Raw genomic sequence first — 13,829 nt, 5'->3', positions numbered from 1 at the left:
TGCCCTTGCCTTCCTGTAAAATGAAAAACAAGCACAGAAAGGAAAAGATTCCAAGCACCTGTAATCTAGAAATATCCAGTTAACTGATGGGACAGTCTCCTAAATATCATCTCAAATCACCCTCAAATTGATTAATGAAAGTTTCATAACAAGGGTTGGCATTCCGTAGAGCCACGTATCATTTTAATATAAATTTTATTATCTCAGAGAACTACAAGAAAACAGCAGCAGGTTTCAGGCACTGTTATCCAGTGGAAAAATTCGGGGAAAATGAGACACCTGCAGCCCGTGTCCTAACCCAGCAAAGACCAGGTCAGAGCCTAAATTCAGCAAAATTTAGCTTTGCTAATATTTTAGATGAGGATCCACTCACATCTGTAGTAGTGGCATCAGTAAGGGCAAAAAAGGGGCAACCTGGCCCTGTTACAGCCCAGCTAAAAAGACAAAGATCGTTTCTTTTCTGTACAATCTTTTGCTAGTTATGAAACAGCATGAGGATAAAGTCAATCGCCTTTAATTAAAGATATTACTGTTCTAATCTCACTTCAGCACCCACGTAACGTGTATGCGGTGCATAATACACAACTCTGAGCGCTTTAGTATCCAACGTGCTGGGCTGAGATAAATCAGATGATGCCCAAAAATCTTTGTTCAGGCAGGTAACAATTATTTGAGTTTTGCAGAAAGGGAAAGAACAGTTCCTGAAATGTAAAGTGATTTGCCCAGCACAACGTCAAAACATCCCCCTCGACTCCAAAGCTGAGCCGTCAGGTCGGTGCCTTCCCCTGGTTTGCAGGAGCAGATGCTGTTAAACACCACGGCGTGTGCTTGGGCGTATAAACCACCCCCAATGGTGCAGAAAACAATTAATTTTCCTGGTGAGAAAAATTACTCGTTTTAAATGAAGTGGAACAACTACAGAAAACTGGTGGCTTCTGGCAAATATGGATGAGAGACTTTTATGTCTAATTTGAAGAGTCAGATCAGCACAGATTGTTAGGATATCCAGTCTTCATACTTTACAGCAATCAAAGTTCAACAGTCTTGGCTGTTTTATCATCACAGAGTCACAGGATGGTTTGGGTTGGAAGGGACCTTAAAGCCCATCCAGTTCCAATGCCCCTGCCCTGGGCAGGGACACCTTCCTCTAGCCCAGGTTGCTCAAAGCCCCGTCCAACCTGGCCTTGAACCCTTCCAGGGAGGGGGCAGCCACAGCTTCTCTGGGCAACCTGTGCCAGGGCCTCACCACCCTCATTTCTCCCATTATTGCTTCCAGCAAAGCCCAGTTCACGACACATTGCATCTCGGAGTAGGCTGCTCCACATCACAACTTTGTACATATTTTAGAGACCAGCTGATGATTTTGATTGAACTTTTCCAGTTTTGCTGGGCAGGAAGAGAAAACAACCACTGGCTGTTTGCAGAGATGCTGTTTCCACAACCTTGTGTCAGTAAAACGGCACCGGCACCTCCCATCATTTTGGGCAGAGATACTGGGACGCCTGCCTTCCCACCAAGAATGCCGTGGGGAAATGTCGCTTGGGTTTCACTCACTTCTTCAATCGTGCCCACCACCTCCAAACCTTGGGACCTCTACACACCTCTTACATGTCCAAAGAAGAGCAACGGAGCTGGTGCAGGGTCTGGAGCACAGGTCTGATGGGGAGCGTCTGAGGGAACTGGGGGGGTTTAGTGTGGAGAAGAGGAGGCTGAGGGGAGACCTCCTGGCCCTCTGCAACTCCCTGGAAGGAGGGTGCAGAGAGGGGGGATGAGTCTCTTGAGCCAAGGAACCAGCGGCAGGCCAAGAGGGAATGGCCTCAAGCTGTGCCAGGGCAGGTTTAGATTGGATATTAGGGAAAATTTCTTCCCCGAAAGAGTTGTCAAGCACTGGAACAGGCTGTCCAGGGAAGGGGTGGAGTCACCAACCCTGGAGGTATTTAAAAGACGCATAGACGTGGTGCTTGGGGACGTTGGTTAATGCTGGGCTTGGCAGTGTTGGGTTTATGGTTGGACTGGATGATCTTAAAGGTCTTTTCCAACCTAAATGATTCTATGATTCTTCCCCTCCATTATCATCTCTCTGCTCCTCATGCTGCTTCTTTTCCAGCCTTCTCCCACCCCAGGAGGGCTTAATGGGTTGTTCAGACTGTGCTACTGCTCAGCCCTGAAAGGAGAATGACAAAGATCCACACCGAGAGGTACTAATGGGATTTATCCACCCATCCTGCAACTGCCCTGGGAACACAAGTCTTCCTTCTTGACTGCCAGCCTAGCAGCTTTCATTAGGAGGGAAACATAATACTTTCACAAGGTAATTAATTGCAATTGCTGATGCTTTAGCAAGAGATGCTAAGTGCAAGGGGCGGAGGAGAATTCCCCAAAGTTGCTCCAAGTTCTTTCAGCTCTGAATCGGGAGCGAACATGATGACATTAGCCAGGCTAATCAGCCTATTAGTCTTCAAAAATGACAGTCATAAAATATACCCTGCTGATTAGGTATTGGATGGAGCTGGAAAACCTGCACAAGTGTTGTATTAATCACAGACCTGTATTAGAGAAGTCTAAACATTAATGCCAGCTTAAAACATGCTCCCCAAGATGATAATGTTACAAATATAATCCAGGTGGCTTACAATGTGCAAATGGAGCCTGGCCTGGTGTCTCTCTGGAGAGGACATGGCATTCACGTCCTGCCTGAACAGAAGCCAGCAGTGTGCCCAGGTGGCCAAGAAGGCCAATGGTATCCTGGCTTGTATCAGCAATAGCGTGGCCAGCAGGGACAGGGAAGGGATCTGACCCCTGTGCTCAGCACTGGTGAGGCCGCCCCTCGATGAGTGGGTTCAGTTTTGGGCCCCTGACTCCAAAAAGGCCATTGAATGACTCGAGCGTGTCCAGAGAAGGGCAACGGAGCTGGTGCAGGGTCTGGAGCACAGGTGTGATGGGGAGCGGCTGAGGGAACTGGGGGGGTTTAGTGTGGAGAAGAGGAGGCTGAGGGGAGACCTCCTGGCCCTCTGCAACTGCCTGAAAGGAGGGTGCAGAGAGGGGGGATGAGTCTCTTGAGCCAAGGAACCAGCGGCAGGCCAAGAGGGAATGTCCTCAAGCTGCGCCAGGGCAGGGTCAGACTGGCTCTTAGGAAGGATTTCTTTGCAGAAGGGGTTGTTGGGCGTTGGAATGGGCTGCCCAGGGCAGGGGGGGAGTCCCCATCCCTGGAGGGGTTGAAGAGTCGGGTTGACCCAGCGCTGAGGGATCTGGTGGAGTTGGGAACGGTCAGGGTGAGGTTCATGGTTGGACTGGAGGAGCTTCAAGGGCTTTTCCAACCGAGATGATTCTGGGATTCTGTAATATCTCCTACAAGCCGTTTGCGTGGGAACGCAGCCACTGCAGGGGTGGTGGCTCACCCATGTTGTCCCCATGTGGGTTTATTCAAGGATGGGAAGGGAATACAACATGCAAGCACGAACACAATGGAAGCAGTGTTTTGCTGAGCCTGGAAGAAAAAGGAAGGGGATGAGAGGAGGAAAGCCAACAGCAACTGCACATGAGGGTTGTAAGGAGAGATCGGAAGTGTTAAGAGCATCAGAGTAACTTAATTTTCTATCCAACTATACATGAAGATGAGAAAAAAAGCAAGAACCCTCTCTCCACGCCTTCCTTCCGACGCTACTGACTACACAGCAGATCTGGAAGATCCCCGCACAAAACGTGGGACAAACCCTGGGGTCTGCAGAGCTGCGGTAAGTGCAGCTGGCGGCACACACCTGAGCTGTAGCTGTCTGTCGAGGACTGCGAGATGGACCGGGAAAGCGAACGGCGGCCAATCTTCGTCGGGCGCTTGTTGAATTCTTGCTTTTGGTCAGCAAACTGGATCTGTTAAATAAAATTAATAGTTCAGTCAGATGTAAAAACCCAACGGTTTGATACAGAAGATCAATCCCCAGAACCCAAAGCCTTGAGTAGACACTGACACCATCTCAGTTACGGGCTAAACTGCAATTCCTATTATTTAATTGGAGACGGGATACCCTGAATTGCCTACTTCATTTAATTTACACTCTCCACCAGATGCAGCATCGACACACTCGTCTTTCAAACACCCTGACACTGCTCTTTTAACCACACAAATTAGAAAGTTTCTGTCCCCATTACACACAAACTCATTTTTTTATTCGTTGCAAGAGAAGCCCCGTTAGGGCAACCCAACATTTGCAGAGCTGATGTGGACACCGACCTATCTCACAACATTTGTTGTGGTGACCAGTATGAGGTGTTCCCTATTTGCTGTACGAAATACAAAAGGCAGAAATAAAACCACTTTGAGTAACAAAGATCGCTTCCAGCTGTACTCTATATTAAGGAATGTTTGAGATTAGATACATCAGGGTGTTATAACTGTTGGGAGCATGGACGCCTGGAGAACACAAGTATTTACCAGTATTGTTTTTAAGAGGTGATACAAACCAAGAAATGAAGGATAAGGCATGTAAATGAAGCAATGTGCAGATTGGCCAAGGGTAATTAATCAAGTTGGAGAGAAGGAACCAGTTATCATTTACCAGCGACACCTACAACAACACCTCAGCAGTGGATGTAACACCAGTATGTTGTGGCATTTTGCATCTACCCTCTTTTTTAATGGAGCTCATCTCATTGCAACAAATTGTTCTGGATGACAAATAACAACCTACTCAACCCGAGGTGAAGAATCAAGCCCGTTTCCATTTCAATCATCACCAAGGAATGAAGATTTCAGAGTCCCCGGCAACATCTGCAAAGCCCCAGGACCACCGGTGGGTTTGAGAGCAGCCGAGCACAACCAGGCTCAGCCCGGCCCACGTTACGGCAGCGATAACTGCCAAGCCGACAGAGAAAGATTTATTTTAAGTCAGCCAAGCTGATCTGCTCCCAAAGCATGCAGAGGACAGAAGGGATAAGTAAAGAAGTGTCACTTTTATCTACGCGCTTTTAAGGGGAAAACGGCATTTAACTTTGGTCTTTATAGAAGAACCTCTTTCTCCAAGCTTCGTTTTACTCCTGCCCTTGGTTAAAAGAACAGCAAGAAGGCCAAATACTCAGTATTTCCTACTATAAACTCCCCAAATCCAGGTTTTCACATAAACCAAACATCTGCTGTTACAGATGATTATTAGTGATTTTACAGCAGAAACTCAACCCTTCCGTGCCCCGTTGACGTGCACCTCGGGTTGAATTTAACACTTCCCTGCTCACAGCAGCACCAACCTTCTGCTCGTGACCCCAGAGGGCTTCAAGAGCATCAGACACATTTCAACAGACACTAAAACTGCTCAGAGCCCACCTGCCTTGCCCAAGGGACATGGCGCATCTCAAAACCACACCGGCAGCTCGACAACCCTTTTAATTCTCTTTCTATGTGGCTACTGGGCCATATTTAAGCATTCAGGAAAACAGGTTTATAGTTTTAGGAAATATTTTACCTCCCAATGCTCGTCGCTTTGTAAGACAAGCCTTGATGCTCCCACTATGTTCACGATTCGTGCTAAATCTCAGGGAAATTGGAAACACAACTTCCACTTGCAAAGTTCCTTGGACTTTTCTACAAGCATAAACTGACTTAGTCTGGTACTACGGGGTTAAATATTTACATCTCCAAAATACTGAAAGCCATTAATTGAGGCTATTAACTAACCCCTTAGGGTATTTGGAGAAGTTAGTTTTGTTTAAAGAAGTCATCTAACCAGAAAGAATTTGATCCCGGTTCTGGGAACTCAAATTGAAGCTCAGTGGTTTAAGTAGCGGCACTTGACATTGGACTTGGGACGAGCTGGTGATGCTGCAGAGCTGGTACCCTGCTTTTTGGGCCACTAGCTGAAGGAAAAAGGTGATGGGGGTCTCAGGTGGCTAATTCAGAGTCCCCCGTGAACCCAAGTCTGAGCTGGCCTGGGGACAGCCAGCCCAAGCTGCTGGGGAGGAGAGAAAGGACCTGGGAGAGGATTTGCAGCAGCACCTGGGAGCTCTTTTTTTTTTCTGCTAATCTTAAACCAAACAACAGAATGACACCAGATCAGGAAACACACAGAGGAGAAAAAAAATCCACATCAAACTCATATTACAGTCAAGAGTTGCGCTGCGGATTAACACCTCTGATCCCGGTGGGACAGGGTCTTTGTGCACATATGCCAGTTTTTATACTCCTTTTCTAAGAAGCTGTTGGCCTGAAATAACTTTCTTTTTTTTTTTTTTTTTTTCATTTAAAACAAATCCCTCGACAGCTGAGCAGCTTCATCAAAGCATCAGGTTATTTGTGGGAAACGATGCTCTCGGCAAAGTGAGATAGGCTGGAAGTCTAACAACGGGTGAATAATTCGTATTATAATTAACATTTTCCTTTCCCACATCATCTCTTCAAGGACGTTCAATGCAACTATTTCAAACGTCACAATAATATTGATAATTGCATTCAGAGCTCTCGAAGTACTTCCACATCCAAGACTGATAGTCAAGTACATGCCGGAAAGCAAAATAAATCATGAACCAAATTAGGTAGAACTAGAACTGGACTTCATAATAAGCCCTGCCCTCAATCCCTTTAAGGGTTTAAACCCTTTAAACCCTGCCACAAGCCGGGTTTAGCTTTAGCTGAGCAAGGCACTGACTGCCAAGAGGTGGAAGGAAGCATCAGGAGAGGAGAACGTCGGGAAGGGGCCAGGTCAAGGCTCAGCTCTGCTTTCAGCGAGCGTTGAGACTTCACCAACGTCTTTTGGCTTTATCCTTCGAGCAACAGAGAAAGTGGGCAAGAAAAGATGCTGGAATTTGATTTATTTAAGACATTTATTGTATCCACCTTCACGCAGTGGTAGATTTTGTATCGCATGGACATGTGAAGGGTACAAAGCGCCAGCAGGAATATACCAGTTTCCACATATACCAGGAATGTGCCAGTTTCTACAACACGTCTTTACTTTCGAGTTGAAATCTCAGCAACGCGCACTTGATCCAGCCCGAAGGAGAAAACCAGACCTTGCTTACCCAGACCAAAACTCTGGTTTAAATCCCGACTGAACGGCACAAGGCAACCGATGGCACGACAGGCCGTGTTCCAGCCTGGCTGGAAGGATGGGGACGAGAACAGCGATTTGGTTCCGTGTTGAAGGTAACAGCCAACTTTGCACAGGGTAAAGCTCCAAGAAGAGGCTGTGAAGCCTCTGAGAGCTGCAGCTGCTTGGATTTAGGAGTCCAACCTGCTGTGCAGCTACACAAACGCCGCTTCTTTCAGCTTCCAGCAGGAAAAACACAATTCAAGCTGAAAAGCCGCACCTCCAGAGGTACAAGGGGTTAATGACTTCTAAATGCAGGTGCGTGCTCATTACATTTCAAATGAGCTATGTCTCACTTCGACCTGGGGTTTCTACCATGAAGAGCCGCTCTATGCTACTTCCCTGAGCAACGAAAGTCTCGGCACCTGAGTTTTTCCTGGGCAATCTCCCTGCTCACAAACCCATCGACTCCTCCATCACGGTGCTCCCAAGAACAACCCCAGAGCAACGTGTTTGGCTCAACGCTTCATCGTCTCAAACCTCCTTCTCCTGAGAGAAAATGAAGAGAAGTCCTCGGGAGACTGGGATTTTCTCTAGGCAGGGGGATGCACTCAGCTCCAGAAATAACTGACTGGGAGGAACAGCAAGGAAAGGAGGAAAAAGAAAGCGGGGGTAGAGAGAAACAAATGTACTTTTAAATAGAAAAATGATATTACGGTACTAAAGACTGCCCTCACCTGGGCTTTAATCCCCGAATCTCCGTTCACGTTGTACTTCTTCTTGTTCGGCATGACGGCATCCCCGACAGCCCCTCCGCACCGTCTCCCGCCGGGGCAGGGGCTGCCCCCCCATTTATACCTCCCAGCCCCGCCGATCCCGATCCTGCCCGCTCTGGTTTCAGCGGCGGGGTGGAGGGAGAGGGAGGGAGGGAGGGAGGGAGGGAAGGGGAACCGCTTGGATTTTCAGACTCCCTTTTTTTTGGCAGGAAAGGACCCCAAGACTTAATGAGGCGTCCCGCCAAACAAGCCCTACTTCTGTTTTATGTTGAATTACAGCGTTTGCCTGACCTCTACACAGTTAGCGGCAGTTTTTAACGTGGCCTGGCTTGTGTGTGCATAACAATAGCTTATTTATATAACCAGAACATTTCCCTGCTCGCTATAATTAACTTGCTAATTAGGCTCTTTTTAACTTGGGTTCTCCCCCCCACTTTCTTTTTCCCCGATGTCAGATGATTACGTTAACAGAACCTCATTAGAAGAAAATTAACTAATGAGCAACTAAAACAACGATGGCATTTGTTAGATGGCAAAGTGTTTTTTAATTATGCTGGTCCCCGCGTCATCCCCCACGGCAGCAAGTGCAGAGAGTCCGTCCTTGGAAGGGTCCAGACTCCAACACCCGTCCTGCTGTTCCCTCATCAGACCATTCCTCTTAGAATCATCACAGAATCGTTTGGGTTGGAAAGGAGCTTAAAGACCATCTAATTCCAATGCCCCTGCCCTGGGCAGGGCCACCTTCCACTAGCCCAGGTTGCCCAAAGCCCCGTCCAACCTGGCCTTGAACCCTTCCAGGGAGGGGGCAGCCACAGCTTCTCTGGGCAGCCTGTGCCAGTGTTTCACCACCCTCAACATAAAAAATTTCTTCCTTGTATCTAGTCTCTTCCCACCTTGCAGGTACCTACAGCAGCAGGAAAAGCTGCGGATAACCCCAGAGATGCTCGCGCAGCAGGAGGCTTTGGGGAGCGTGATGCTGTCCTGCCAGTGACTGAGCAGACCTGGTGCAGGGCGATATTTTTTTAAATTTTTATTTAGTGGTTGGAGCTATTATCCAAGGAGTTTTGTCCCTGATAATGTACCCAAGACAATTCCCACAGAAAACCTCAACATTTGCTTCCGAAGAAGGGGGAGCTGGGAAGCAACGAGGCATCATCGATTGATCTCAACACCAATCCTAACTAAATATGAAAAAAAAGCTCCCCCCAACTGCTGATCTGATATAATACTGCTCTGATTTGAAATAATATTGTTCCTCAGTAGTTGTGACCGTTGTCCGGCATGATGGGGAAACTGCTGCCAGGGAAATATTGCTCTCAGGTGCTCCTCCAAAGAGCTTCTGCAGACCAGCATGTGCCGTGATGGCATTTTACATCTCGGTAGCAAATTGCAAGGAATCCACTAAAAAGAGTAAAAATTCCTGGGCTATATGAAAGCAACGTCTGCTTTGTAAAGGAAAAAAAACAGAATTCCCAACTTGAACAAATCTGTAGAGCAACTGGAAGATGGAACTATGGATTATTTCCAATATGGAAATATGTCAGGAAATACGAGACTGGGATCAGCACCATTTGCCTCAACTGATACTACTACTTGTGTTTTCAAGGTAAATTTTTAATTTTTAACATTATTGGTGATCCTTTTCATGCAAAATCCTAAGCGAGATGCTACTTAGTTCACTGTAAGTTAGCTAAATCCTTTAAAGGGGGTATGAAGCTCACCTTGACGGTACCACCAAAGCACAAACAACTTTTCCAGCACATTATCACACCAAGATACTTAAACCAAATCGCTTTTCCTGGGTTAAAAAAAAAAAAAAAAATGAAAAAAGCCTGTTTTTTTCAGTGAAGACTGAGTATGAGACACTAAAATTAAGAACCTCTATTCTATAAAAATGCTAAAAATAAAGCTTTTTCCTGCCCCTCCAGTCCACAGCTCAGGTATCTTCCGCAAGTCGTATGTCAGTTGTAATCTGGCTCAATCTTCAAATAAAATCAGGGAGAACTAAGTTCAGTCCTAGTAAAATCCAAGTTATCACTATAATTTAACAAACTATGCACCATTAAAATCTGCTTTTTCATTATGGTTGGAGCCCAACCTTACTGCAGCCTCCCTCTGTGTTTAGCCATGCCGTGTGCTTGTAACATTTTTTACTCTTTTAAAAAATTGCTAAACGAAACCTTAAAATACTGTAACAGCTATAAAATCCCCCGTCACTTTTGCAATGTGCAAGAGGAACCACCCTTGTAAATTCTCTGAACTTTTGAATTTTGCGAGCGCAGCGTTTTTGTAGTGCTAGCGTCTTCAATTTATTCTTAGCCATGGAAATTTTTATTTTTTTTAAAGGAACAAAGGGAGAAAACAACAGTTTTCCGTGTGGTTAAGTCGCACAAGCTCTCCAGCATTGCTAGCAGCTTGCAAATCCACCTGCAACAAACCTAGGAAACAAAGAGCAAGTTACAGAGCTAATTAAAATCCATCTATTCGCGTACGAAACAGCAGGTCAAATTTGTGGTCTTCAAGAGCCGCCACTATGTGTTTTTTCATGTGACAAACTGTCTGGGGAGTCTTTTCCCAGGGAAAAAACTTCTCATCCATCTCTGATGCCAAGTGATAAAATGAATTTACTCTTTTTTTTTAAAAAAAAATAAAGGGTAAAAATCGCAAGAGAAATAAGTTTGCAGCTGTGGCTAGAACGGAGGGGACCGACATGACTGTTTGGATGTTCCACCAGAGCTCAGGGCTTGCAGGTCCCAGAGCAAACCTCCTCCTCCTGCCCTCTCATCCCTATTCATGAAGGAAAAGCTGGTTTCCTCAGCACCCGACCTGCCAAGCCAGATACTTCATCTCCCGCTCCACTTTCCCCCATGAAACCGGAGACGTGTACGGAGACACCAGGTGTTGGCGTGTGAAAGGCAACTGAGGAGAGGCCTGCTCGCCCCCCGCGGCATCAGCGATGCCTTCCCCTCGCCGTGCTTGAAATGATCCGCGACCCTCAGCTTCAACAATTCAGGCAGCTTCTCCTCTCCTAATCCACCTCCTGAGCCTAGATCATATCTCTCCAAGAAAGGGACTGTCCAAACCCATTTATTCCGTAGTTTTGCGTGCCTTAAATTAATATGTAATCCTGACAATGCTGCTCACTGAGCCAAAACTTTAACTGGAGCTCAAAGTGTTTAAGATTCCAGTTCTCCAGCCAAAAGGTCACATGGAGACCGACTCTGGGATTAACACACAGGTTTAACCCTTTGGCATCTTCCTTCTGAAGAAACAGCTTGAGGATGTGCAGGTTAAGGCTGATTTTACCTATAGGACTTGGGCGAGAAAGGACGGGAATGAAGAGCCACCCACCCAGGCCAAAGCGGTTTCCAAGTGTGTTAGAAATTCAAGTCATTGATTCTTGAAGACCTCACACCAGCGGTGGAGCCGCCGTGCTCTGCAAACTCTCAGCCCAGCGTATTCTCACTCACGTTCAGCACTGGACTGAGGTTGTGTACAGCGCAAACATCAGACCACAGCCCCAAACACCTCAATTTATTACATTTTACTACGACTGAGACCGATCTCGATCCTCAGACCTCCAAGACAACTGCTAACAAGGACTGAATCATGGTCCGCGTCTATCAAGCTGTTGCTCTGACGCTAGGGGCTGAGACCCTTAGGTTATCTTTTTAAAAAAATGATCCTCCATGGCCCACAGCAGAAAACCTGGAGGTAAAACTAAAAGAAACTCTTCCAACACCTTAGCACTCATTGACACAGAGCACACTTCCAAACAGCAGCACCTACATCCAACGCACGGCCAGAATGAGCACGGCTGTCCCTGCTGCTGTAACTGGTGGGAGCAGGAAGGAGAAATCTTAAAAACAAGAAAATAACAAACAACTAAGCCAGGCAGCTACAGTGGGGACAATGGGAAGGACAAGGAAGAAAGGAACCTTCTCCTTCAGCTGTAGAACAGATCTCTTGGAACACCCCAAGAGCCCCGTGACAAGGCAGGCAAAAGAGGAAACGGTTATTTCCATATCACTTCAACTTGCAACGAAGGGGTAACTTGTGTTTTTAATTATAAATAATTCAAAAAAGTCAGAGGTGAAAAACCCTCACCCTGAGCCAGTGCACCATCTCTAGCAGTAAGTGCATTTATCCTTGACCAGCATCCCACGTGGGCTTACCCCTTCTTCGTATGCGGGATCACAGAATCCCAGAATCATTCAGGTTGGAAAAGCCCCTCGGGATCACCGAGTCCAACCCTCAGCCCCACTCTACAAAGTTCTCCCCTACCCCACATCCCCCAACAGCTCATCCAAACGGCCCTTAAACACACCCAGGGATGGGGACTCCACCCCCTCCCTGGGCAGCCTATTCCACTCTCTCACCACTCTTGCTGGGAAACATTTTTCTCCTCATGCCCAGTCTGAACCTCCCCTGTTGCAGTTTAAAGCCGTTCCCTCTTGTTCTGTCACTAATTCCCTGGGAGAAGAGACCAGCACCAACCTCTCTACAACGTCCTTTCAGGGAGCTGTAGAGAGTGATGAGGTCTCCCCTCACCTTCTCCTCCTCACACTGAACAGTCCCAGCTCCTTCAATCTCTCCTCACAGGATTTATTCTCCAGGCCCTTCCCCAGCTCGTTGCCCTCCTCTGCCCTCGCTCCAGCCCCTCGAGATCTCTCTCGTATTGAGGTGCCCAAAACTGGACACAACACTCCAGGTGTGGCCTCACCAGTGCAGAGCACAGGGGGACTATCACCTCCCTGCTTCTGCTGGTCACACCAGTGCTGATACAAGCCAGGATGCCGTTGGCTTTCTTGGCCACCTGGGCACACTGCCGGTTCATGTGATGCTACGACACAACCCAGGAGCACAAGCTTCCCCTCAAAAAACTGTCGGCCATTACAGAAAAAGCCTCTCCTCTGAATTCACCAAGATTACTACTACAGGCTACGCAATTAGAGATCATCCAAACCCTCACACAATTGTACCACCTGACATCGCTGAAACCTTCACAAATAAGACACTAAGTCGAAACAGCATTTCTGCCTTGTGCACTCACTGGCTCCAGGATTTCAGAAAACTTTGAAAATTCAGAATTTCCCCTTCTTTTGATCCCATCCTTGTAGGGATGAGAAATTCATGTCCCACAACTGCATACAGAAGTTTCTCCCTGGGTACAAGGGTCACTTTTAAATCCAACTTGTAGATGATTTGAAAAACCGAGGGTTTTACCCACTGAGGGAAATCCTGTGATCCCTAATTTGGCTCGCAGCGGATTAAATGACTTCAGCTCGCGTTGTCGCTCAGGTCTGCAAAACCCCAGATCTCTATCACAGCTCAGATGCAGCTCTGCAAAACCAAAATGGACCTGCTGCACATCTCCTCCCAACCACCCGAGCCACAGAATATGGGAGAACTTGTGTCTTCACCTGCTCTTCTGAGAAGCAGTGGAGAAGGGATTATTATTATTCGCTAATTTTTCTAATATTTGGTTATTAGGTTAATAATAATAGGTGTACTGTAGCAAATGTAAGACCTTAGTAAGAACATTAAGACATAAAAGGCTGTTTGAAATAATGACCTTAAAGATAATGAGCATTTTAAAGCTTAGGCTAATTATTTCTTGAAATGTGGTTGTTCACTCCCACGTTGTCCTGAGAAACCACATAAAATGCAAATCAGTCAAGTTAAAATCCTGATTAAAAACATTGCTAGAGGACATAACCCTGAGCCCTTTGTAGGTGGAGTTTGATGCCACAGCAGCTTTAAAGCATCTATAAAATCATGTATCCACGCTGCAAAAGGAAATTGCTATGGCCATAAGAAAAAAAGGGCTATTTAAATAAAGTTTCTGTCATCTCGTCCTGACCCCAGCGGCACTGAATTCATACAGGAGAAAATTACAGGGCAGGATAGATCCACAGAGAGAGGTTTGTTGGTTGTTTTTAAGCAGAACTCCACATTTTTACAAGTAGTACCAAAAAATCCACATTGTAAACAAGAAACAAAGTTGTGTATTATGCAAAGTTTACCACTGCTAACCCTT

The 13,829-nt window shown here is 46.5% G+C and overlaps 1 protein-coding gene across 2 annotated transcripts in view; it reads right to left on the bottom strand.

Annotated features, from left to right (window-relative positions):
• Positions 1 to 13,829, bottom strand: part of AHCYL2 (adenosylhomocysteinase like 2) — a 111,221-nt gene that overhangs the window by 28,839 nt on the left and 68,553 nt on the right. The window contains exons 1-2 of one of the 2 annotated variants that reach the window (XM_074869615.1): positions 7,751 to 7,832; positions 3,759 to 3,867 (exon numbers count right to left, since the gene is read on the bottom strand). In XM_074869615.1, the coding sequence (XP_074725716.1) occupies positions 3,759 to 3,867; positions 7,751 to 7,804 (163 nt within the window). In that variant the 5' untranslated portion in view covers positions 7,805 to 7,832. Of the gene's footprint in view, positions 1 to 3,758; positions 3,868 to 7,750; positions 7,833 to 13,829 lie in introns of those variants that run through there. The other variant, XM_074869614.1, reaches the window with a different exon arrangement.

This window comes from Strix uralensis, chromosome 5 (genome assembly GCF_047716275.1).
Source record: "Strix uralensis isolate ZFMK-TIS-50842 chromosome 5, bStrUra1, whole genome shotgun sequence".
Lineage (NCBI taxonomy): Eukaryota > Metazoa > Chordata > Aves > Strigiformes > Strigidae > Strix > Strix uralensis.
The sequence above is the reverse complement of the archived record's forward strand: the minus strand, read 5'-3'. Positions and strand labels throughout refer to the sequence as shown.